The sequence below is a fragment of the Corvus brachyrhynchos genome, unplaced genomic scaffold (assembly GCF_000691975.1).
Source record: "Corvus brachyrhynchos isolate BGI_N302 unplaced genomic scaffold, ASM69197v1 scaffold80, whole genome shotgun sequence".
Lineage (NCBI taxonomy): Eukaryota > Metazoa > Chordata > Aves > Passeriformes > Corvidae > Corvus > Corvus brachyrhynchos.
In genome coordinates this window covers 9,096,883-9,122,650 of record NW_008236769.1, presented here as the reverse complement: position 1 = coordinate 9,122,650, position 25,768 = coordinate 9,096,883, and the positions used below count along the sequence as shown (strand labels likewise).

Sequence of the window (25,768 nt, the reverse complement as noted above, 5' to 3'; positions counted from 1 at the left end):
ATATTACACACTTCAGTTTATGGAACATGCTTCCCAATCCAGCAGGACCACCTATTATTATGGCAGACCCCCAGATATACTTCTGCCTTTTTTGGGACACAGATCACACAACCAAAGGGAACACAAAATCCTCTCCCACTTTAAATTCTTGTAAAAATAGCATATGGAGACTAAGCTGGGGATGTAGCATCCAAATTCAATTTGGAAATATTTTCTCAGTACACAGCTCCATATGAATCTGAAAGCTACGGAAAAGTTTTGTCAATTAACATAAAACCATGAATACCTGCAGATTTGTGAGCTCCCAAGACTCATAGTCTTCATCAGTGCACTCCCTGGGGAAAGATGGTCTGAAGTCCACCTTCACCAGTTCCCAGTCCGAACGGTAGCTGATATGTCCAAAGACTCTGAACAAAAGGCCAAAAGTAAACTCTTACTGCAAAGAAATACCATACATCTGAGATTCAAAATTTCAGTCCTATCTTTTCCTATCCACAGTCATAGTTCTCTGCTAAAAGGTCCCTGGTTAATTTTTCTTTCACTTTTATTCCTCTTTTATGTACAACAAGTCAAGTTAGGAAACATTTGTCAATTGTATGAAACTGTACAATGAAGAGATATAACTCATATATTAAAGATTTTTTTTCTAGAAAACTCTCCAGAAATTTCATTGGAAATAATATTTTCTAACTTGGAATCAAAAATTTTTGTCTATTATCTTGCTATGTGAAACAGACAGAGCTCTCAGATTTTGACAGGAAATTAGGATCAGGGAGCAGAATCCAGGACCACCAGAGTCAGTTTCCAGCTCTGTCACTCATTCCTTAAGACTTGCAATTTCTTCAGTTGTTTTTGTTGTGGGACTTTGTGTTAATTTCTACAGTCTTCAGATAGCAATGTGCTATGGTTAAACTCACTGCATTATCATGATACTGCATTCATTTCTAAGGAATACACTACATCTACACATTGTGCTGGAGAAGTCAGAGTCTCTTCTTCATTTCAGACACTTCAGTGTATCACAGAAACCAGTCACAAACCATAAAATTTTTGTAGAGGGAGAAAAAAAAAAAAGGAAATCTCATTGCTTTAAAAACCAAGCTGCAGTTTCAAAGCAGCCAACATTTTCTAAGTCAGAATCTTTATTTCCAAAACAAAATGGGTGAATATGACATCCAGCAACAAATTAGAAAGGATGAAGACTCTATTTGGGCAAAAGTAAAATGTATTTGTGGTTTGTATCACACTCGTGACTTACTTGCCAAAGAATTTAAGGTTAATTCTGAAGCCAACAATTTCTGTGCAGTTCACACTGCACAGAGGTCTTATTCCAAGCTTTAGTATCATTCTCCAAATTTGTTCCTTTTGTTTTGCCCTCAGTTTTGTTCAAATCCAGACACAGCAGGGATGGTACAGTTTTACTAAAAGCATTCTGCTGTGCCCAGTCATTTCTCTTGTCCGGAATACCAGGTTCAGCATGGAACCAGGGTAGACCAGAAGTGGTTGATTCTCTACAGCACAGAGGCAACACCATCACACTAAGCATCTTCACTGGAAAATGGCTTAGTGCTCTAAAATCTACCAAAGAGGCTGAAAAATAGTTCACAGGGACTAAAGATGTACAGTAATTTCCCCCTTTTCTTTCTGGTGTCTTTGCTTCTCTCCACAACAGAGAGATTTAGTTATCAAGAGGTTATTGCCCACACTGCTCACATTATAAGGACTGAACAACCCATGCTCACAGGAAACCACACCAGCAGCAGTGTACTTAATTAAACAGAAACACATGCATTTATTTTTTATGTCTTACTGTTTTCTTGTAAGGCTCTGAGATTAAAGGACTTGGATCATCTAATTCCTTTCCTTCTAAATGTACCCATGGCTCAGAAGTAGAAGCAACACACACAGACTAAAAAATGTGGCTCAATCCTCTGGCTGTATGTGCACATAGGTGTGTGGTCCCACTTCTCTCATTGAGCCTCAGGGTTTGGTTCCTTTTTCTGGTTCAGCTGGATCCTGAGAGCTGCTGTCACCATATAATCTTATTCACTGGTAGTTACATACTCAATAAAGTGACTGCTTAGGTGGTCTCTTGCTTTTTCCACAATGCCTGTTTCAATATGACTGGGTTTGCTGACAGACATGAAGTGTCTTTTACATGCGAAATACCTGTACCTCTTTTCTAAAGTCTTTGTTTCTCCATACAAGGCACTAACATAAGGCAGACTTCACCACGTGTTTATGCAACTACCTACCTCAGTGAATGCTTCTCTGGACATCACAAAACTTTACAAATTTACTACATTGCTTTTATTAACTCATTTATAAAAAAATACTTTCAAGTGCAAGTAGCCAAGTCCTGTTAAAGCTTCACTCCTGCCTCAAGAAAAGTATTTTCAACAGAACAAATGAAATTTTCTCCATTCATGTTAGCTGTCTCAGTCAAGGAAAGAGGAAGAAAGGAGATGGTGTTTTGAGTTCAAGGTAGAACAGAATAATGACATTCTCCTGAAAACATAATCTCTGAACTATTATTAATGATCTTTGAAACCTCATGAGGGTGATTCCAAATAACTATGGCAAAGGAAACATATTGCTTATATATATAAATATGCACACACAACCACACATACACATTTATATGTGTATATATAACCAGAGATATAAAACAGCAAAACAGAGCTCAGAGGGTTAGAGAATTAATTTTGATATCCACAAAGATACCAAACAAATTATTGAGCTATCCACTTCTAAGCACCTTGGAGATAATTAAAATGATAACAAACAGCTACAACAGATTTATCAAAACCAAATCATGCCAAACTGATGTAATTTTCTCCTTTTACAGGGTAACTGGCTTAGTGGATAAAGGAAAGGAAAAAATCTAGCATATTTTGACCTTTGTTAAAACTGTTACACATTTCTAGCTGACATTGTCTCAAAGTAAAAAAGAAAACATCAGTACAGATAAAATTACTGTGAAGAGGAATGTGAATACATATTGAATTAGAATAATCCATTTTCAAAAGGTAGTTATCAAATAAAGAATATTTGGAGATATGTATCATAAAGATATGATGGCTCCACAGTCAATATTTTCATTAACACTCATGCTCAAATAAGAAAGACAAAAACTTTTGCAGATAACACATAAGGGAGGTAGTGGACATTGACTGGTGGAAGCAAGGTTCAGAAATCAATATGACAAAATACTCCAGAACGAAGTGCAAAAAGTACTCCTTGGGAAAAAAAAAAAAACCAAACCCACAACAAAGGTGGAAAACCAAAATGGAAAATAACTTTCAGATATCAAATAAAAGACAGGGTATTCTGTGGAATTAGAAAAAGAATGCAGTGTTGCTGCAAAATAAGAAAGACCAATTCTAGGTTGTATTTAGAACTGGAAAACAGCAGACATGGAGGTAAAAATTTTGATAAACTTGACACTGGTGAAGCCTCTGGAAGAATATTGTGTCTAATTTTGGATGTTATATGCATATTTACAGACCCACTAAAAATGAATTTGAAGAAGGGCAAAATGACTCATAAGCTGCTTAGAAAATGTAACAAATGAAGAAAGATTGAAAGAATTGGGCTTTTTGCTGGAAAAGATAAAGCTGAGAAGTACAAAAAAATGTTTTCCGAGTCTTGTTGTAGGGTAAAGAGCTGTCTTCAAAGAGACCTGGAGGAAGGGCAAGAAAGAGGAAGAACCAAGATAAACTTAAAAGATACAGCCACACTATTCTCTAATTCCTTCTCCTCAGTACTGGTGAGTCTACATGTGAAGTAGTGGATCCAATTCTGGGCTCCCCAATACCAGAGAGATGGAAAGACTGGAGGGAGTCCAGCAAAAGGCTGTGAAGGTGATGAAAGGGCTGGAGCATCTCTCATAAGAGGAGAGGTTGAGAGAAGTGGCACTGTTCTGTCTGGAGAAGAGAAGGCCCAGGGGGAACTGTCGATGTCTATAAATACCTGAAGGGAAGGTACAAAGAAGATTCTTTGCTAGGATTGGAGACAGGTCTTCAGTGGTGCCCAGGACAGGAGCAGAGGCAACAGACTCAATAGGAAACACAGGAGGTTTTCTCTGAACATCAGGAATCAACATTTCTGCTGTGAGGGTGCACTCATACAGGTGCCCAGAGAGGCTGTGAGTCTCTACCATTGGCAATACTCAAAAGCCATCTGGGAACAGCTCTGTGTAGTTGGCTCTGGGTGGGTCTGTATGAGCAAAGGGGTTTGACCAGATCACCTACAGAGGTCACTTCTGACCTCAAAAATTTTATCATTCCAGAATTCTATAAAAATAATGATAAAAGATATTGAAGTTGTTTACTCTCCTTCTCTAGAGTGAGAAATTAGAAAATATCAGGATTATAGATAGAGATTAGATAAATATTGCCCAGTTCCACACCCTATAATGACAGAAAAAGTATAGAAATTACTCTAGAAATTATGAAAAATCTACCAGGATAATATGGAAGATAGGTACAAACCATGTATGCATACAGAAAAGTCACTGCTTCAAGGGGTGAACTGTAACATTCTCTCCAGTGGATTTCAGCAGAAGACTGAAATAACTTTTCTGCATGTTGGTCCAGCCTCTTGGAAAAAAAAATAAAGAAACCAACAAAAAACCCCAAAAATCTCATTTCCATTATGGCTCTTCTGATTCTACAGACTGAAGACCATGTTCTCACAGAGCACAGTAATGACACCAGTGATCCCAACATTCTCTGGTTTAACTAAAATCCCAAAGATTCAAGAAAATGTCCCAGTACAGTCACAAACCCCATTAAAAATGCAGCCATAAAGCCTTTTAATTCCTAGGGTAAATTTCCCTAGGAATCCAGCACCCGCATGCATCCACTTTAGCAAACTGTTTGAAAAAAAGGCTTAATGATTATTAATGCTGTTGCTGCAGTAGCACGTGTTGCAGACACCTTGGATGAGCACATTTAAATGTACTGCTAAAGATCACTAGAATAAAAAAGAAGTATTTTTTAAAAGTAACAAAAGCATGTATTAAGTAGGATTCAATGGATTAGACAAAAATATGGGCTACAATAAAGCAATGCATAACAGCAATCACAATATAATTGCTCAGGTGCAAAACATATATATGATGAATAAAATCATATGAATGAAAAAACTGGAATGGTGCAGCAAGTGTAACTGATGACTAGAAGTTATATATCAAGATGATAGAAACTCATAAGCTACTAAAACCTTCCTCTTGATTAACTGTATTTCATTAGAAAGCCATCAAGTCAATTCGGTTGAAACTATAAAAGATGATGCTGTGATAAATAATTTTTCGAAGAACTTCCAATTACCTTGGAAATTAATTTACTTTTATTTGCAAGAATTTAGGATCCATAATTTTAACTTCAGTGTTTCAGTTGCCATAACAACTTTCTACATTTGTTCCTAGATCATTTATGAGCACATAATTTTTTAATTTGATTACATCATTTGATAGATAAGACAGTTTAATGCCGTTTTTAAGCTAACTCATTTAAACTATTTGCTAGAGGATTGCTGGTTATTTCTGTTCCTGATAAAGCTCATAATCAGGCAGAGTTAATTTAACAGAAATTATATGCAATGATAATCTTTTCCAGTAAATTCTGTTCAATAGACAAGAGCACCTATTCAACAGATTCTCCTTGCTCAGATGAGCAGTAGTAGCTGTGTCATCTCCTGTGTTTGGCTTTACTCATGAATACCTGAGAACACTCAAAGACCTGAGAGTGGTAGGAGTAATCCTGCAGTATTTTCCCACCAAGGTCACAAAGCTCACATGAGGAATTTATTCAGATGTTTAATGTAGCAACTAAAACTGTGCAAGTTTTGCAGTTGTACTGAGGACTAGCGATGACAATGGTGTGATGCAAAGTTACTTTTGTTTGAAATCAGAAGCCTCTTTCATTCTAGACTCACTGCCCTAGCTTTCAATGCGCTGCACTGGCTTTTGTTCTCCTCTATATGAGTTTGCCATCAGCTGTGATGTTCAAAACAGGACACTGTAGCAGACTGTCTGCACAGTGCTGTACTGCCCTGTTGGCACATTCTGCTAACTTCATATGCCACTTTGGGGTGGAGCAGAGCCTCTAGATTTTTTGAAAGTGACTTCAAAAGTATAGAGCTACAGACAGTAAAACCTAGGATTTGAATCAGGGTCAATTGAGGGCCCCACATACAGGTGATATGGGAAATCTCAAGGGCTCTGTCTCAGCTAATATGTCTAAATTCCTCTGGACAGAACCTAAGCAAAGCTGTACAAGCATGTACCTGAAATTCTTTACAGATCTAAGCCTCAATAGCTAACAGTGAGTATATGATCAAGCTGGGAAAGGAAACCACACTATCAGAGATGCTACTTAATTATTTTAACAATTCTTTCTGTCTCCTATTCTTTTAAATGGAAGCAGTCACAGAGCTTTGTCAAAAAATGATATTTATACCTTGTTCCATATGAGGCCTCCTTTCCATTAGTAAATCATATTAGAAGGAAATACAATGATCAGTGAACTTATTGTATTGTTAAAATATTTTTTAACTCTCAGACCTCCCTGGTAATTTTTATAATACAATTGCAATTTCAGATTAAATATTTATTCTACCTTACAGTTCACTAGATATCAAAGGCCATTTACATTAAAAACCCATCATTTTTATCTGTTGTCTTCTACATAAAAGGATTAGTTAGAAGTCTCTTGTCAATTTATTGTGAGTTCAAAGAGGTGAGTCCTTTGCTTCACCTAGACCTTCACTACAAATGATGCCAATATCCCTGGAAACCAAATAAATGTGACAATCTTATTTTTGTTCTGCCTGCTGTAGTTCATATCATTACAGTGTCTTTGAACATACAGCAAGACACATGCCAAAATCTGTGCAGAAATTGCTTAGCTGAGGAGTAAAATGATGAGATCGTGGCATGGAAGGATGTATTTTACTGCAGCGACTGCCAACAGGTAGTGCTCTCCTTAACTCACAGGAATAATGCTATTAATGAAAGATTTTCCTAGGGGATATGGGTTGGCAAAGACAGTTAGCCATGACCGTGTGCTACAGTGATATTTAAAGCTTACTATTTTTAAAAGAGAAAATGACAAGTGAATCATTATTAGATGCACTTTCCTTCCAATAGTTGTCTTTGCTCCCTTTATACCACTGTAAAACCAACAAAAATCTAGATTAGTCAGAGGGTTCCTTCTGGTAAAATGGATGAAAGTAATGTGAGATTCAAGCTGCAGTCTGTTGCACATCAAGATTATAATTCAGCATATTTTTCTAATTCCCCGAAAGAACATAACAGAGGTCACATTTCAGTGGCCTTCCTAAATTGCAACTACAGAAATGATGAATGTTTCCATGTGCAGAAGTAGACACCTGCCTACATAAAGCAATTGCACATAAAAAGTGCTTGTGTGTACAGGAGATCATGTGCAAATACACTGAGACATTTATGATTTAAATGCCTTAAACTACAAACACATGCATATACTTAATGCACTAAAGAGAAGAGTAGGGTTTCTTGGTTGGGCTGGGTTTTTTGGTTTTGGGTTTTTGGGTTTTTCTTTTTTTTTTGGCTGCCAAAGTGAAAAATGAAGGGAGGAAACAATTTAGTTGAAATTGAACCGAAATATATTTTTGCGTTGTTTCCTGCTCCCATAAGCTAATAATTGCCATTCATTCTTTAATGCCAAAACATCTTGGTTTTAGCTCTTTTGGGGAACAAGAACGGAAATGAATGCTTAGGTTCTGAGAAGTGCTAGGGAGGAGCAGAATGAGAGTGTTTCCTCTTTTTCCAGAAGTTCAATGGCTCCATGATATTTGTGAATTACATCCAACGTTTTTTCCCATCTATTTGATAAATTCCTGTCCAAGAACAACCTTTTAACATGTATGCTATTTGGAAAACATTGCAAATTTAGTGCCTAGCCTGATGCCTTATGCAGAAGCAAATACAAGGTGGACAGTGAACAGAATTGTTTAAAGAAAAACATATGACACTGTAGAGGATAGCTTTTACATCATTCAACTCTTTATTGTCATCTTAATTAAAGATCAAATTAATCTGGGATACTTGCAAAATTTTATAATTCTTTAGCTAATACTCTCTTTCCTACTCACATATTTGAAAAGCAGTTCTCTCTTGTCACAATTAGAAATTCTTCATTCAGATTCCACTTAGCAGAACTAAAGTTAATAGCCTATGCTACCTTAATTGTGGCTCTCACATTTTGAGAGAATTATATAGCAAAATACAGCTCAAGGCCCCAAACAAAAGTAAATAAAGTGTTTAAAAATCTCAGTTGTTGGCTAAGTTTGTAAAGCTTATTTATTTGAAATAGAAACTGAAATGGAAGCATAGTTAGAGTACCAAAGCTTCAGGCACTCACTCTGTGACAAGGGCTCAAAATGACGCAAAGTCTATTCTGAATGAAAAAGTCACATCAACCTTTTTCTGTCTTCTCCTCCTGTAAATATGGACAAGGTGATAACAGATTCTTACAAAACATGGATTCCTAACCCTTCAGTTCCTCTTATCCAATTATATTAACAGATCTGTCCTAAAAATGTATTAAATATGGGCTTTAGAGTGACACTGAAAGCATCCTGTTCCTGTGCTTTGGACTACAATAGGAAACTGTAAGAAAAGAAATTTAAAAAACCAACTTCACCCACTAAACTTCAGCGGGAGAGACCAGGGCAGTACCAGGTCTTGACTCCAAGGTCACAGGTTGGCAGCGACACTGCAATGCTTTGACTTGCTCTGCTAACATCTGTGTCCACAGAGATGACAGCAAAAGCATTACATGTGCTACTGTAATGTGTACATCTAGATTAGCTGATATCTAAATTAGATTGGAATAGAAGAAGCAGCAGTTTGCTTTTCCAATGCTTTTTCACCATGTTTCCTCAATCTAATCTCAGACATGTTCTTTCTCAGGCAGAGAGCAGAACAACCATTTCATAACTGAGCTGTGAAGAAAACCTAGAATTTGCCTTCAGAAATCAGCTATTCTCCTACATAATGACGTTTTACTTACCTTTTATAAGTGTTGTAGTAAGAGAAAGTCAGCAGATAAGAATTCAAAGCACAGAGAAGTACCTCCGCCCAATAAGATACTCAAAGAGAACAGGAACTGACAGGAGTCTGCTGCTGTGTGTGACACAATAAGCTCCACAAAATACATGTAATGTTGACGTTACTGATGTTGTTAAAGGTGAGGTTGACATTCCTAGCAGGATCAACAGTTACAAAAATCCAGATGGCTCTACCTAATATCTAACACCTGTTAATATTCACCTGGTTTAGAGTAAGTTTAAATTAGACTATCTTCCTGTTTCCATCATCACCCAGGAAGCCAAAAGGAACACAACAATGGGCATTCAAGACAGCAAAACATGTATGCAGGAGTTCTGCAGTTTGGAGATGTCATAAAGTTCCCAGCAGCATCCAAAGTTGTTATTCTATAAGATATTACAAAAAAATAGCCCTTTGGAAAAAATACAATTACCCACAAGGAAGATTTTGATTCTACCTGACATAAATAAAAGCAGTCCTTTTATGTAACCTCTTATTGGCCTTTTAAAAGGGGCTATGGTCTGCGGTACCATGGTTATTGTGCCTACTGGGTTTACACTGTAATCTAAATAACCTGGTTTGGGAAACACTCTCAGAAGCTGAAATGTGATTTACAAGCGATTTTAACAGGTTTGAAACTTACACTACATTAACAATTTCCTCTGAAGAGGAACATCAATATTTCAGACACACAAAAATTCTTCTTTTTGCACTGAGTTAGGCCATTATTCAATCCAACATTAGCAAGTAATTTTCCCCAAATATTGTTAAGTATAACGCTGGGTTGCAGTAACTTTTGTTCTTACAGAATTTAGAACAAAATAAAAGCTACTAGTCCATGAATTATTTTGATGAAAATATATTATTTGAGAAAATTTCTTAGCAAACCTTACTTATTCATTTAGCAATAAATACTGGATTTGAGCTCCTCATTTAGAAGTTTATTTTTACACAGATCAAGATTCCTAAAATTTATGAATATTTTATTGCTTATCTTTCCTAAACTCCTAACTAGGACTCTTTAGAAATTGATTTTTATACAGAAAGAGTTTCCTAAAGTTTTTGAATACTTTACCACTAAAACTCCTAAAAATCTTAACTAGGTCTTTTGCAGAGCACAATGGAATAAAATATATTTTCCTTGGCATTTGTGTGTACATATCTTGAATACTGCAGGGGACTTCGATGAATGATTTAGATTAATGTTGACTGACAGATGACAACTGAGTTCTATGACAACTTTTGACAAGTCAACATTTAGTTGTCCTCTGTTTTGGAGAAAACACAAAACTTTCTGAAATGAAGACTTGAGGCAACCAGGTTCACATTTTTCTGTTTCTTCAGTAAAGCTTACTAGACCACTTCACCTGGGAATGGAAAACAGTCCTGAGTGACATTCCTCAGGGGTCAGCATTGGGACTAGAGCTGTTTAACACCTTTGTCAGTGACATGGACGGTGGGATCAAGTGCTCCCTCAGAGAATCTGCCAATGACTCCAAACTCTGTGGTGTGGTTGACAATTGGAGGGAAGGGATGCCATCCAGAAGGACATCGACAGGCTCAAGAGGTGGGCCTGTGTGAACCTCATGAAGTTCAATAAGGCCAAGTGCAAGGTGCTAAACCTGGTTCGGGTCAATCCCAAGCACAAATAAAGGCTGGGTGGAAGAATGAGTTAAAAACAGCCCTGAGGAGAAGGACTGGGGGTGTTGGTAGACAAGAAATCCAACACGAGCCAGTAGCGCGTGCTCACAGCCCAGAAAGCCAAATGTGTCCTGGGCTGCATCCAGAGCACAGTAGGCAGCAGGACAAGGGAGGGGATTCTGCCCCTCTGTCCACTCTCATGAGACCTCACCCATAGTGCTGCATCCATCTCTGGGGTCCCCAACATAAGAAGGATGTGGAGGTGCTGGAGCAAGTCCAGAGGAGTGCAGTGAGAGGGCTGGAGTACCTCTGCTAGGAAGACAGGCTGAGAGAAGTGAGGTTCAGCCTGGAGAGGACTCCAGGGAGACCTTACAGCACCCTCCAGTACCTGAAAGGGACCTACAAGAGACATGAGGAGAGATTTTTTACAAGAGCATGCAGTGATAGGACAAGGGGGAATGGCCTTAAGTTGAAGCAAGCTAGGTTTACATTAGATTTACAGGAAAAATTCTTTACTGAGGCACAAGTCGCCCAGAGAATCTGTGGATGTCCCATCCCTGGAAGTGTTCAAGGCCAGGTTGGATGGGGCTTTGAGCAACTTGGTTTAGTGGAAAGTGTCCCTGCCTATGAAAGGGGGGTTGGAACTAGATGGCCTTTAAGATCCCTTCCAACCAAACCATTCTGTGATTTTATGGTTCTGTGATTTTGGATAAATTATGACAGAACTGGAATTCAAATGCAAGTCACTTACAAGTCAGGTCAATATCCCAGACACCATGCTGGAGAATGAGAAATCTCTCTTACAGACAGACTGACTTCAGTGGAACCAGGATTTTGCTGTAACAGTCACTTTCAGTACAAGTAAAATATTCTCTGACTCTTTCGTGAGTTTATTCTAGAAGCTTTAAATGAAATAGTCTGTTCCTCAATTTTGCTGCACATTTTTTAAGTTATCACCTTCCCACTTCAGAATTATGCTATCTCTCCTATTTTATGTGGATTTTGGCATTGCACTCTATTCAAAGTCTTTATTCAAACACACTCCATACCAAAAGAAGAAAATCAAATTCTTGTACTAGTAAAAAATACTGTACTAGTTCAGTTCCTGTACTAGTAAAAATATCAGACTAGGTCCTTGTCAATGGATTTGGGGATTCCTTAAGGTGAAAGACACTAATAATTTATTTCCACTACCATACACAAACTCATCTTACTATGTTCTACTTGAAAGAAAATTTTATCTAATAAAATGGAAAAGATGGCATAGTTGGCTTCTGGTTTTTTCCAGGGAATGTGTCCTACTCAAAAGCAACAAATCACTGTAGATTAAGTCAATCACAACTTAGTACAAGAATAAGTTTCCAGAAAAAATTAATTAAGCCAGAGAAAACAGCAAAAGGTCTTGACATAAAGTCAGACAGAGCACCACTGGGCTGGCAGCATCACCCTGAAGTCAAAAGCAGCAGGAGAAACAAGGAAGCTGATACAATGGCAACAATGAAACACACACTGCAGGTTTATTCTTCTCATTATCTTTAGAATCCAGTACGAAATTTGCACGTGTCTTCAGGTCCAATCTGTGATATTATGTGTTTGATGCCCTCCATGCTCAATAAAACTAGCTAAAAAGTAAGATCCCACAAGCCTGGCATTACGTATTGGGGTCAGACTCTTGCTGTGCCGTTAGATACACACAAGTCACATGATGCTTTTGTTGTCAATTTGGGCTCATGTACCAAATCTAGCTACAGTTCTATATATTTCAGATAGATGATTTTAAAAAGGCATCAGGTTCTACAAGAGCTCTTTAGCCCATTCAGGCAGATATTTAAACACATCTTCACAGAATCATGGTTTTTAATGATACTTACTAAGAAAAAAACCCAAGCCCAGTGCATATAGTCATCACACATCATTTTATCTGCCTAAGTACATCTTGGGATAAGTTTTTGATCCGTCTACTTTTACTGAAATCAATGGAAATCCCTCATTCAGAGGCATAAGTGTCTTCATGTGGCATATATTACATCATAAATAAACCTGTATTTGAGGGAAGTGGAAGATGATGGGGTAATGCTGCTCTTCTCAGGTCATAGCTGTATAATGGAGGATAAATGGGGCAGCGGAGAAAGAGAGAAATAACCAACAGACCAAATCCACCTCTGCACAGCACAGTGTTATGAACTTGGCACAACACTTTTAAGTATATTGGGTAGGATTTCTGTTTTGCTGAGGGTCCTTTATATATTGGGCTATTAATTTATTTTTCCCTGGGGAAAATGCTACTGGTACAGCTCGATTTGTAACTCCTGAGAGAAAAAGCTTGTCACAAGCACACTGAGCTCCAATATAAAGGATCACACAAACTGTTTCAATAGGAGCACATGCAACAACCTGCATGCTCTGCCCTGAGTGCATTCCCCTTTCCAGCTGCAGACAGCATGTGCCTTTCTCCCTGACTGGACAGGTGTTTTTTACTCTCAGACACTTCTAAAATACTAGAATTTGTCCCAGAGACGGAGCAAAATGTGCAGCTCAGATCCAGATGTCCCTGCTCCTTTGGAAAAAGACAGATAAACAGGAGCTTGAGTTGCAGAATTTGGTTATTTTTAGCTCTATTCACAGCATCTGCCTCTGTCACTGCGCAGAATAAAAACATATATTTGTTAGCACAGTGCTTGGTTACACCAAGTACTGCAGTGCTATTTACTAAGACAACACTATAGTTACTTGCGCTGCGAAGACAATAGATGTTTAACACTTCTGATGTCTGACTAAAAATCTGTAGAAAACAAAATACCCCCAAGAGGAAATAGTTATTTTTTTTCCTTACATCTTTCAGATTTGTATTGCAGTCCTATTATTACTGTCCTATTATTACAGTCCTATTACCCTGGTGGTAACTTTGCAAGATTTCATATGAGCATAACACTTCTTTACAATCTGAAATATTGCAGTCAGATAATTTCAAAGACAGGTTACATACCAGGGAGGATCAGACATTAGTGTAAATGTCCATGTGACTGCGAGAAGCAAAAGCCACTGACTCAAGGACTATCTCATACATGTGCAGCTGAAAATCTGTGCAAGTGCATAGAGAGTGCCCTGAAAATAGAGGTGAAACTAAAACCTTACGTCATGACCAGTGTCTCATCTCCAGGTTCACTAAGTAATCCATCTACAAAGACAGAAGTGCTGGTAAAATTATGTGTGCTCCAGGTCTGGCCTTCATCTATGCTGAACCTGTAAAAAAGCAGAAATGGCTTTCATTTACAACTATTGCTATACAAACAGAATGCACTTTAAAAAATCCCCTCACTACTAAAGCTTAGGATTTTTGATCAAAAAAATACAGTATGCCTAGACAGTGCATGACATTAATGTGATCTTCTTCTCAGCAACTTATCCAGGGATTCCCATTTTTATGAGAAGGTGTGATAAATTCTCCACAACAATAAAATTTCTCAGCCCGATTAAAAACTGAGCTCTGTCAACAAACTATCTTGCTACCTTGACTATTCAAAAGCAAGTTAATTCACATTTCATTCTTTCTAGTAGTCTCTAACCTATAGACCTGTTCAGCAGAGGCCAGTGAAACACGAGAGGCCAACTGCGAAAACATGGGAGGTGCAGTAACTCCAGGCACCAAGATGATGATGGCCCTTCACAGCTGCTACCATCCACTTAAACATTTGCAAAACATACTGATGAATCAGCAAAACATATTTCAAAACGTATTTCAAATGTGCGTCCAAAATTTATGAGCCAAAGTCTCTTTCTTCTGCACATTTCCTCCAGGTCTTTTGGATAGTAGGCTAACAATGGCTTTCATCCCAGAAAACCAGGCACAGAGCTTAGTTCCTACTCGTGTATATAACACAATTCTGCGAAAACAAACAATTCACAAGCGATGAAGATGTCTTAAGTTTTTTATGCTGAAGATTATAGTTCTGTGTGCCATTACACAAGGTTACCATGTTTTGCTGCACTATTGTGCAGTCTAAAACTAGATATTTTATATCAAAATGCTTTGCAACAAGCTTCTTATGATTGATGCATTATGCCATGGTACCTTCAGCACCATGAAGTAATCTTAAGTAAACATCCAACTGCATTTTGTTGACTTAATGAATGTTAAATTAAGATGACCCCACCTGTGATTCATACATGATCACATTGAAATGCTTATCTTAAACTCTGAACTTTGCCTGAGGTCTTGAATACACAACAGCTCTACTCTAATTGACTGTAGGATTACTTGAGTATTTTCAGAGGGATGGAGGTGTCTTTGATAGCCACAATAACTCCACCATGGTCCAAGTACAAGATGTGGTGCTCTTCTTCAAAGACCTACAAGTCAGACAAAGAAAGGCCAGCTAAGCAAATGTACAAAACAGCTGAAATAAAATGAACAAGCAAAAAAGAATTAAGAGACTTATGTTTTATAATGTCCACACTTCAAACTGAAAAGGACATAAAAGTCAGGTTAACTCTTATATTTCTCCCAGCTGTAAAAGAAAAGAAAGTTAAGCAGGTGAATCAGAAAATGTTCAGGTTCAAATCACAGTCAGATTAAACTGCCTAAAGTGATTTTAGCCCAAGCTTACATTTCTCATAGTATGCATTCTGCATTCCTTCCTGTTATATATCACCAAGTGACCCATCACCTTTCTTTGGTGTTTGCCATATTCTGTGTATCCTGAAGAATAAAATGCTTTGTAGTTTAATTCTAAGAAAAAAAGGAAAAGAACTGCTGTCTGTGACTTTCTCACGTACTCTCCAGAACCTACAGAATGTGAAATAAGTGGTGCAAGGATGTTTTCCTCATTTCCAGTGTCAGTGAGTTTAAGTTAAAATATTATGTGATGTACCATGGAGGCCACTCTGAATTTGGACCAAAATACACGTACTATTGATTTAATGGTATAAAGGATTAAAAAATTCCTAAATTATTTCAATTCCTTTTCTAGAGGTCATCAGCAGTACTAAAATAAAAGCACAGGTTTCCTGTTTTACATCTCAAATCTGTTTTAAGACAGAATACTCATTTTATTAACCTGTGAAAGTTCATTTAACAAAGAAGCAAGTGATACATGAGAATTATCACACACACTTAGCATTTATAGACAAGCATGCAGTCTTCTATGTGCTTTGACAAAGCAAAGGTGAAAACCATAAAGGTTAGCTTTACTTTGCCTTGTGAATGAAAAAATACTGACAATACCAAATTTTCTTTTTTTGGCAAAACTAAATGCTACATTTAGAGGATTTCTCAGCAAGACTGAACCAAAGCTGGGGTGAAAATATCTTACAGCACACTCACCATTATTTCAAAAGTAGGAAGCACTTAATTTGGGTTGAGAACTCAGTCTTCCTCTCATCTATTAAGAACATATTTTATGGGAATCCTAGGGCTTCAAGTGTCTGATCGGTTTTTCAATGTTGCCAATTTACAGGCAAAACCCTGACATGAGGCATTTATAGTCCTATCTACTTACTCACCCAGCTGTGCATTTTAGAAGAGAATTCAGTAAAGGACAGACATTAATTTTAGATGCACTTCAAAAGGATGAGATCAGCTGGAGACAGATAAGCAAGCAGAGTTTCGATTCTCCTCTAAACTTCCCTCAAACCAAACTGCAACAGTATGTGCTGGGACACCAAGTCTCCCAAAGTTTCACCACCATGCTGAAGAAAAAGGAAGCTGATACCTGCACCACTTTATACAAATTAGCCCTTCCCAGAAAAGCACCATGGCAATTCCTCATGTACCATTTTAACACCCTGCTTTAGCACACTATAAAGCACAGAGGACACACTACGGGCATATTAATGACATTGTTATATCATGTTCTTCTTGCCCACACTTCAAACTTTTTATAAACAAAATGTATGAAAGCCATATGAAAACAATTCTTCATCTTCAATACATTGAAAAGAATTAGCAGTTTCATGCCAGTTCATCACAAAAGTAAATACTTATCTCTACTTTCTGGAAACAAAACCAAGGCAAACAGTTTGCAAAGGATCGAGGGAAAGGTGGTCCCAGTGTGAGAGATGAAGTTCAGACCCAAGAAGATGAGATATGTGAGTTCACAATAGGCCACAAATTCTGATATACATCTCTCCACTAACTAAAGCAGGCAGTAAATCTATTCAGATCCTTACTAGTAGCCAGTCACTACTGAACAAGATTTTTATAAACTATTTCTGTAATTTTTTGTGCACATTCTGTGCTTTATAATCACAATGTCAGCTTCTATTCTGTCCTCTTCCTTCTGCTCTAAATGCTTTTTTTTCTATGTCTGTCCCAACAACTTCTGCAGCTATTTCAGGTCAGAATATCCATTGGAAGAAATTGGGATAGCTCCATGAAATCAGTGAGAGCATGTTTAAGTGATCCTAGAGAAATATATGCCATACAATTTGCTTTGCAATACAGAAGTTCAAAAAAATAAACAAAATTTCCTGAGATTACTTTTTTCTTTCATCAAGTGATATCCATTACTAAACTCAAATCTGGAAACAGAAGCTTTTCTACACAGAATGAGCCAGTTGGACCTTCTCAGGGCTGAAAAGCTGTAATTACATCCTTTTATGTTGCGCTTAGAAGTGTTACCATCTATCTCCTAAGATGCCTGCAGGAAAACATGTATTCTCACTTAACCAAAGGTTTTCCAAGTTGCTTTGATACACAAGGATTTGACACAGATAAATAATATTCCAACAAAAAAAAGCATCAGACTAAAGCTCCAGAGATCTAGATTTAGTTCTTAGACATCCAAAAGGCTTTCTGTGTAACCTCATTAGCTTAACTGAGCATTTTGTTGCTGCAAGAGCTACTTTGGCAGCAGATCAAATGTGAAAGGTTTATTGTTGCTGACTTTTTCCTTTTATTTATGCCATTTCTTTTGAAAGCCAGACTTTTCTCTTGCTCTCTTTGCTGTATCTCAAGTACAGTGTTTTAACAGATGCTGGTGAAATAGCAGAAGCAACCACAACTGTGAACAGAAATCAGTATTAGAAAAATAATAAAAAACCTCATGTGTATACACAAGGTAATCCTTAGCACTTAACAGAGTATCCTAAGAGTTCATGCTCATTAAAACATTTTTTGATATTGTTTTCCTGGTGTAATAGAGAAATCTTTCAAATAAACATGAGTTCACCTTAAGCTACATCTTCATGGTCCACTTGGCACTTAAGTTAACAGTTGGACCTAACGATCTTAAGGGTCTTTTCCAACCTAAATGATTCTATGATTCTAAGCCCACATAGTTCATGATAATGCCAAGGTGAGATCTCCTTCTTCTACAGTCAGTTCATGGCATGGATGTTTAAGTTACTTGCCAATCACCTCCTAAACTACTGCTATTTACAGTGCAATGTTGTAGAGTACATAGCTCCAAATTTAATTTTTTTTCTTAAGAAAAGAGTGATGGTTTCAAGATATATCAACAATCACCTCAGCCACAAAAGGCAGAAGAACAACTGGAACCAACCCAAGTGGTATTGTGGTTACTTATAACCACAAATCTTGTTTTTATTTTTTGTGTGAGCTGGCACAGGCAGGACACAGGAACAACCACAAAACCACAGATGAAATTCAATAATAAATTTATTCTCATTACCTGGCCAACCAGGTGAGCCCTGAAGCAGCACCTGGGCAGAGACACACAAGTGGGGATGAAGACACTGCAGAGCTCAGTCCATGCTGGAGGATCACCCAGCCTGCTGCTTTCAGCTGCATTTCAGGGGTTTGCACAGGTGTAATTTACCACTCTGCTTTGGTCTTTGCTGAAGCAGGGCAGGGATCTCAGGCATGTTTTATACTGTGCCTCTATCACAGGCCTATGTTATCTAAACACAGACGTTTGACTTGTCCAACACAGAAGACCAAATACCTACTAGTGTGAGTGTGATATATGTGGGTTTTGACACTGGAGCTGCATGTCATGTGGCTGTGTTTTCAATCCTCCTTACCAACCTTCTGTTGGTAACCTTCTGTTATTTTCTCAAACATTTCCATTTATCACCAGAATTTACTTAATTTCACAAAACTCTCATTTAGGCATTCGTTTCTACCTATGAACACTGCCTCTGTTAATAGGGAAGTCTTCCTGAACCCTTATATGACCACATCAAATGCAAGCTACGGAAATAGGGGTTCAGTTGAAACCAATCATAGAATCAGTAAATTTGGAAAAGACTTCTAGGACCGTTGAGTCCAGCCATGAACCCTGAGCACTGCCAAGTCTGTCTAACCATGTTCCCAAGTGCCATATTAACACATTATCTGAACACTTCTAGAGATGGCAACTCAACCACTTCCCTGGGCAGCCTGTTCCAATGCCTGACCATATTTTCAGTGTTTTTCCTAATATCCAATCTAAACCTTCCCTTCTGCAACTCAAGTCCATTTCCTCTTGTCCTGTCACTCGTTACCTGGGACATGAGACCAAACCCCACCTATCTACCCCCCAATCTCCTTTCAGGCAATTGTAAAGAGCAATAAGGACCCTCACAAGCCTTAAAATAATTTAAGTATATATAGATGGTCAAGAAATTATGGAAAAAAATGATCAGCAGATTGTTGTTAAAGTGAGAATGGATTGCAGACTCAGGTCCCAGTTAAGAATCAGAAACTGTCAATTTTGTCATGCTAATGTAAAGAAATCTTCCCAAATGGGGTGCCAGTAATGTCAAGACATCAAGGGCAGTCATTTCATTATGTTAAGTACTGATAAAGTTTGTAATTTTGCATTCAGTCTTATCATGCATCAGGAGAGGAATGCCATATTAGACAGTCCAACCAATGAGCAAAAAAAAAAGAAAAAAAAAAACACTTCAGAAATTTGGTTCATTAGGAAAATCAGTGGATTTGAGTTTGCTGTTTCCAAGGGGAAAATCCCTATATTCAGCATAGACCTGATAATCACCTTTTAACATCTAAAAAGTTATTCAAAGGTGACAGGAAACCACTCCTCTCAAAAGGTAAGAGGAAAACTTGTACAATTTGTGAAACTTCAAGAACAGGAGCAAAAGGAACAGTCAGCTTATGTCAAATATTCAGAAAAATCTATGAAGAATGGTGAAGCACCATGAAGCCAGAATCTCCTACAGGGAAGGATTAACAAATAGTTCTGGGAAACCTCCTGTAGAGATGTTCCTTGTATGTTTGATGCTGTCTCAGAGCACACCGTTGAATTACAGGATCTTTAACCTTCCCCAAAGTCCTATAATCCTTTGAACCAATACTGCTATTATTTCAAGAAAGGTTTATTTAATTTCCTGCAGTACATTTTCTCCTAAGTCTCTTACGTTTGCTTTTCTGCATTCTCTGTCTCTATACACAAGCACACACTGCTCCTTTTCTCCTCTGTAAACAGCTCTGCAACATCATGTGAGCGTGTGAGAAAGGTGCCAGGCCCTTGTTAATGACAACCACAAAGTCTCCAAGGCAGAGACTTAAACTCAGACAAAGAGTTGTGCCAAAGCATGGGATTTCACCAGTTCACGAGACCTGCAATTTACTGAATTATCTAAATTCCTTTACCACCTGACTGAAGCCTTTTCTTTTGTTGTATGAATTCCAGCAGAGAAAGGAAATGTGCTGCTGTCCTCTGGAAGAAATGATCATGAACAGTGAGGCCATAAAATACATAAAATAATCTACAGTTTCATTCTGATCACAAATATTAGAATTGAGTAAGGTCTTTCAAAGGCTTCATAGCAGTTTTAATTAAAATAAAACTAGCGATGTTTGCCATTTTGACTGCCACAATGAGGGATCAATTTATGGTTGATTTTACAGCATAATTAGGCACCTTAGGGTCAAGTTTCAACACATATTATTTACCTGAGTGTCTCTGCAAATAAAAACCATTGAAAATATTAATTTGATCTCATTCACTCGTTTCTTCTTATTTTTCACCCCAGAAAAACTATAAAACTTTGGCAAATGCTGACAACAAATTATGAGAGGCCTCTAAGAAGTATTAAACAACACAGTACCCACTGTAAATGCTGGAAGGCTCTTGCATTTAAACACCTATTTATTGTATGCTAGATTTCAAGAAGGTATTTGGTATAAAATTTTATCTTTTAAAAATCAAAGGACATTGTCATTAAAAAAAAATCCATTTATTTTTAAAGTACTTTGTGGAGTACTAGTGGCACCCTACCATAGTAATATAAGAAACTGTCTGTATTTTTCTTTTTTAATCTCAAATTCCCCAAGCTCAGTAACACTACTGAGAACATTTTCACACTTAATGGTTCTCAGAAAATAAAAAAAATTTATTTCAGTTGAACACTACAATACTATTTTAACTGAAATGATATCATTTTTTTGAAAAAAAATTTTTTGAGGGTGCTTTTTTTTATCCTGGATATATATTATAGGTAGAATCTATATGATACTGTGAATTGTTGATATATACATATATAGAGAAAGAAAATAGCCCTGTGCTGAGTGTATTGGGTTTGCACGACAAGGTTTGGGTAGCAGGTTAGTCTACAGAGGTGGCTTCTTCGAGACACTTCTAGAGAAGCTTTCCCACATTGGACAGCCAGCACCAGCCAGCTTCAAGATGGACACACCACTGCTCAAGGTAGAGTCAATCAGTGACAGCAGCAGCACATTTGGGATTATGTATTTGAGAAGTGCACAACAGCAACTGCAGCAGGAGTGAAGAGCTGAGAATATGAGAGAGGAACAGCCCTGCAGACACCAAGGTCAGGGCAGAAGGCAGGGCAGGAGGTGCTTCCAGTGGCAGAGCACAGATTCCCCTGCACCCCCCAGTGCAGCCCATGGTGAGGCAGCTGTGCCCTGCAGCCCATGGAGGTCCATGCTGGAGCAGAGACCCACCTGCAGCCCCTGGAGGACTCCACACTGGAGCAGATGGATGCCTGAAGGAGGCTGCAACCCCACGTGGAGCTGATGCTGGAGCAGGTTTGCTGGTAGGACTTATGGTCCCACAGGGGACCCATGCTGGAGCAGACTGTCCCTGATGGGCTGCAGCCCATGGGAAGCACTCATTCTGCAGAACTTATGGAGAACTACAGCCCATGGAAAGGACTCATGTTGGAGTGGAGAACTGTGTCCCTTGGGAGGGACCCCACACTGCAGCAGGGCAAGACCGTAAGGAGTCCTCCCCTTGAGGAGGAAAGAGCAGCAGAGACAACGTGTGGTGAACGGACTGCAGACCCCATTCCACATTCCCCTGTGTGACTCAGGGTGAGGAGGTAGAGAATTAATGAGTAAAGTCAAGCCCAGGATGAAGGGCGAGGTAGGGGGAACATGTTCTAAGATTTGGGTTTATTTCTCACTATCTAGTCTGTTACTCAAATTAATCTCCCCCAAGTCAGGTCATTTTTGCCTGTGATGGTAGCTGGTAATCAATTTCTCCCTGTCCTTATCTCAACCCATGAGCTCTTTGTTATATTCTCTCTCCCCTGTCCAGCTGAGGAGGGCAGTGACAAAGAGAGATCGGTGGGCACCTGGCATCAAGCCAGGGCAAACCCACCACACTGAGACAGAGCAAGTTAGGAAACAATACATAATAAAGGTGATATGCTTTAACTGACACTAATCAGTGGAAGAAAAAGACATCCAAAATTCAAATAGCATTACTACATCATTGTTGTCTTTTTAATACTTTGGTATTTCTAGTCCCTGAATTTATTAAATCATGCTAAAAGACTTTAAAAAGTTTTTTTTTTTTAATCTTTTTTCACTTTCTCAGTTCCAATGAAGAAAAAAGTTTATGCTAAGTAACAGCTTTCAGACTATGAAGCAGAAGAATTTTTGCCTTTGTACCTAAGCCATGTCTTTTAGCTTGGCATGTTTGTACTGCAAGACCTAGCCCAAGTCCACTTCATCATTAGCATAGGAAGATTACTTAAATTATTAAAAACCTAAACAGACACTATGTTTTTTGCATAAGATACTTATAGATCTTTAAAGAGACCAAAATATTTTAACTTTAGCAGAACCTGACAGCCTGATCAATTTGAGTCTTTGCAAATCACCTTCTTAATCTCTTGGTTTCTAAGCAAACTGGAGATGATAATACCACCTCCTTCAAAAGAGTATCTAAAGATTAGTTAAGCATTACATAATTCATCACATTTGGTACATTAAAATTATTTCCAGGTTCCTTTGATGATTTATGCTTCCTACCTGACGCCACGTGTTCCCACAGTCAGATGTTATGTACATCTCTTCTTTATACTCAACCAGCTGGGACCCCAGGTTACCTGTCACAAAAGAGGAGAAAACAAGGGTTGCATCCACATGAGCAAGAGAGATTGGATCTAATCCTGATGCAAGTTTGAGTAAGAAGTTTCCAGTTCAGAGCAAGAACTAAACTCTGATAAACAGGCTTACTTCATTTCTGGTAGAACCAGCAAAACCCTTTAAAAACATATATTTGCACATTTGTACAATTTCAATGTCTTCCTTTCCACTGCTATATTGTCCATAGGTGGAAGAAATGAGGCTTAATTCTAATACTGAAATGCAGAAGTCAGACCAACATTTTAGTTTTGTTGCTGCATGCTGAAAAATTATTATAAAACAACATGTATTTAAGATGTAAGTATGAAACATGCATAAACTCAGAAGCTTTAACCTTAACCTTAATCACATTCTGTAAAGTTTTTCACATTGAACCGAAACTGTTAAATGAAATACTCTAAGACTTGATGAAGTGGTAGCTAGATCTAGATTCTGGTGAAATATGCAACATGAAAAAAGGGGGCAGGGCTTCTGAAAAATACAAAAGAATTGAAAGCAGAATTACTTGATTTACCTAAATATTGACTAGGAAGCCACTGAATATTTTGACAAAAAGTACTGAGGAGAATTCAGATTCCTGCAAAACTAACAGAAGTGTTAAACTTCGGGAAGATGACAGCAGATGCAGTCCCAAATACAGAGATCTCCATATTTTAACATGCAGTATTTCAAATAGCAAACTATTAAACCACTAGGCAGTTTACAGCATTCTAGGGGAGAATCAATCATGGTACAATATTCTGTCGAAATTATATCCTCCAGGGGATTTTGACTCAAATACATGCTTTGCATGTTTTTACAGTAGAAATAAGATAAAAATTATCAGATCCTCTTAAACAGAAGAGACGATGAAAAAACCACTTGAGATTAGGATGGCACTATGAAATTTCACTTGTGTGTTATATAAATAGCTGGTTTTTAACCACTAAACCAGATCTGCTTATGCAGAGTGTGCTTACTAGTGCTGAAAGGTTCCCAAGAGGAATGACAGGGCCCACTGCCCAAAGCACCCACTCCATTTAGACCATCAAGGTTGCATGTGCTCCACTCTTTAACAGGATAATAACTTTACATCATTTAAACCTAACTACATCCTGGACAGGATTGGGATATTTATATTGAATCAGGGAATTTATAGGAGTCAGTTAATTCCTTTCAATTGCAACTAATGTTTCAGAAGATGCCACTTCCCATTCTTGGCCTTTTCTTGGGTTTTCATCTTTACAACTCACTGCACACTCTCTCATTTATCAGATAATTCAGCACAGATTTAGTTGGTCATAGAATCACAGAATATGTCGAGTTGGAAGGCATCCATCAGGATCATTGAGTCCAACTCCTGGCCCTGCACAGGACACCCCAAGGACCACACCAGGTGTCTGAGAGCATTTTCCAAATACTTCCTGAACTCAGACAGGCTTGGTGCTGTGACCCCTTCCTTGGGGAGCCTGTTTCAAAGCTCAATCACCCTCTGGCTGAAAAACCTTTTCCTGAAATACAACCTACACCTTCAGTGAATATTATCCAATGAGATAGTTCCAAAAGGAAAGCTTAACACATTAATTCAGTTATATTTTCTCCCCAAATACAGGTTTAAGAGTAATCTGATCACTAGAAAGAGATATGAACGAGAAATCACCCCCTCAAGGCTGAAGGAAGGCAAGGAAGATCTGTTTCAGTGCTTATACAAAATACATTTATTTTGCTATTCTTACTTTCATCTGTTATAGTTTTCACTGGTATATCATCTGCAAATGGGCATATTCTTGTGCTTCTGCAGTTAATCACAGAAAGTTTTCTATGGGACAGCTGAGAACAGAAATATTTATTTGCTTGCTAGAATCTAACGTACTGCTGTCAATCTACACCCTTCTTTGCACAGATAACTTCAACAAATGCAGTGTTAGTTTTGCTGCTGGGTAAATGCTGTTTATTTACATCTTTTCACCACTTACTGAAATCTACTTGCATAAGTAGGTCTTTATTTTGAGCATTGCTAGGGATCTGCCCTTTAAAGAATTCAGTGGCAAATTGCCTTGCTAATGGAAAATTAGTCTGTAAATTAAACAGCATCTACTTGTGCTTCACTAAAAGGCCTTTTCTATCCAGCTGATATGGTAACGATATTAGCAACAGTATTGTAATTGCAGCTCTGTTAAAAGAAAGACATGACCTCCCACTTCTGATTTTACCTTTACTATCTTTTCTTGGTAAAAGAGAAAAAGGAGTTGATGAGCTCAGTTAAAATTCCAGAGACTTGTCATTCTGCCTAAACCACAATTGATGCCAACAGGAACAGAATCTGGGCCACTGCTTTGGGAAAAAGGACTCCAGTGATGTTTGACCTTTGAAAATTGTCTGTCCATAGGCCAAGGGTGGAAGCCCAGAAGTGGTGCATGCAGGACCTGCTGATGGTTGACACAATGTTTAATTGTGTCATTCATGAAGGCTGCAATTTTCATTACTTCCAGATTTTATGTAACACAGAGTTATATGACATAAATTCACAAACTTTGCAAAATCAGGTCTTCAAGCAGACAAAAAAGGTAAACACCTTTCTGTAAGGAAGGATAAAACTTTTCAGTGCAGTTGGAGTTTGTTCTGTGGGTACTGCAGACCATGGCTGGCTGAAAAACAGCTTAGGTGGATTCAGAAAGAAAAAGGAGGTGAGGCCAAAAGAAGGAAAGGGGGGACAGGCAGGCTCCTGCAAAGTGCGGTGGGAAGCACCC

The 25,768-nt window shown here is 38.1% G+C and overlaps 1 protein-coding gene across 6 annotated transcripts in view; it reads right to left on the bottom strand.

Moving 5' to 3' along the window:
- SORCS2 (sortilin related VPS10 domain containing receptor 2) overlaps nt 1-25,768 on the bottom strand; it is a 545,059-nt gene that overhangs the window by 43,775 nt on the left and 475,516 nt on the right. For all 6 annotated transcript variants that reach the window (XM_017727682.1, XM_017727678.1, XM_017727679.1 and 3 more), the window contains exons 12-15: nt 22,923-22,999; nt 14,997-15,088; nt 13,874-13,981; nt 287-407 (exon numbers count right to left, since the gene is read on the bottom strand). In XM_017727682.1, the coding sequence (XP_017583171.1) occupies nt 287-407; nt 13,874-13,981; nt 14,997-15,088; nt 22,923-22,999 (398 nt within the window). The remainder of the gene's footprint in view (nt 1-286; nt 408-13,873; nt 13,982-14,996; nt 15,089-22,922; nt 23,000-25,768) is intronic.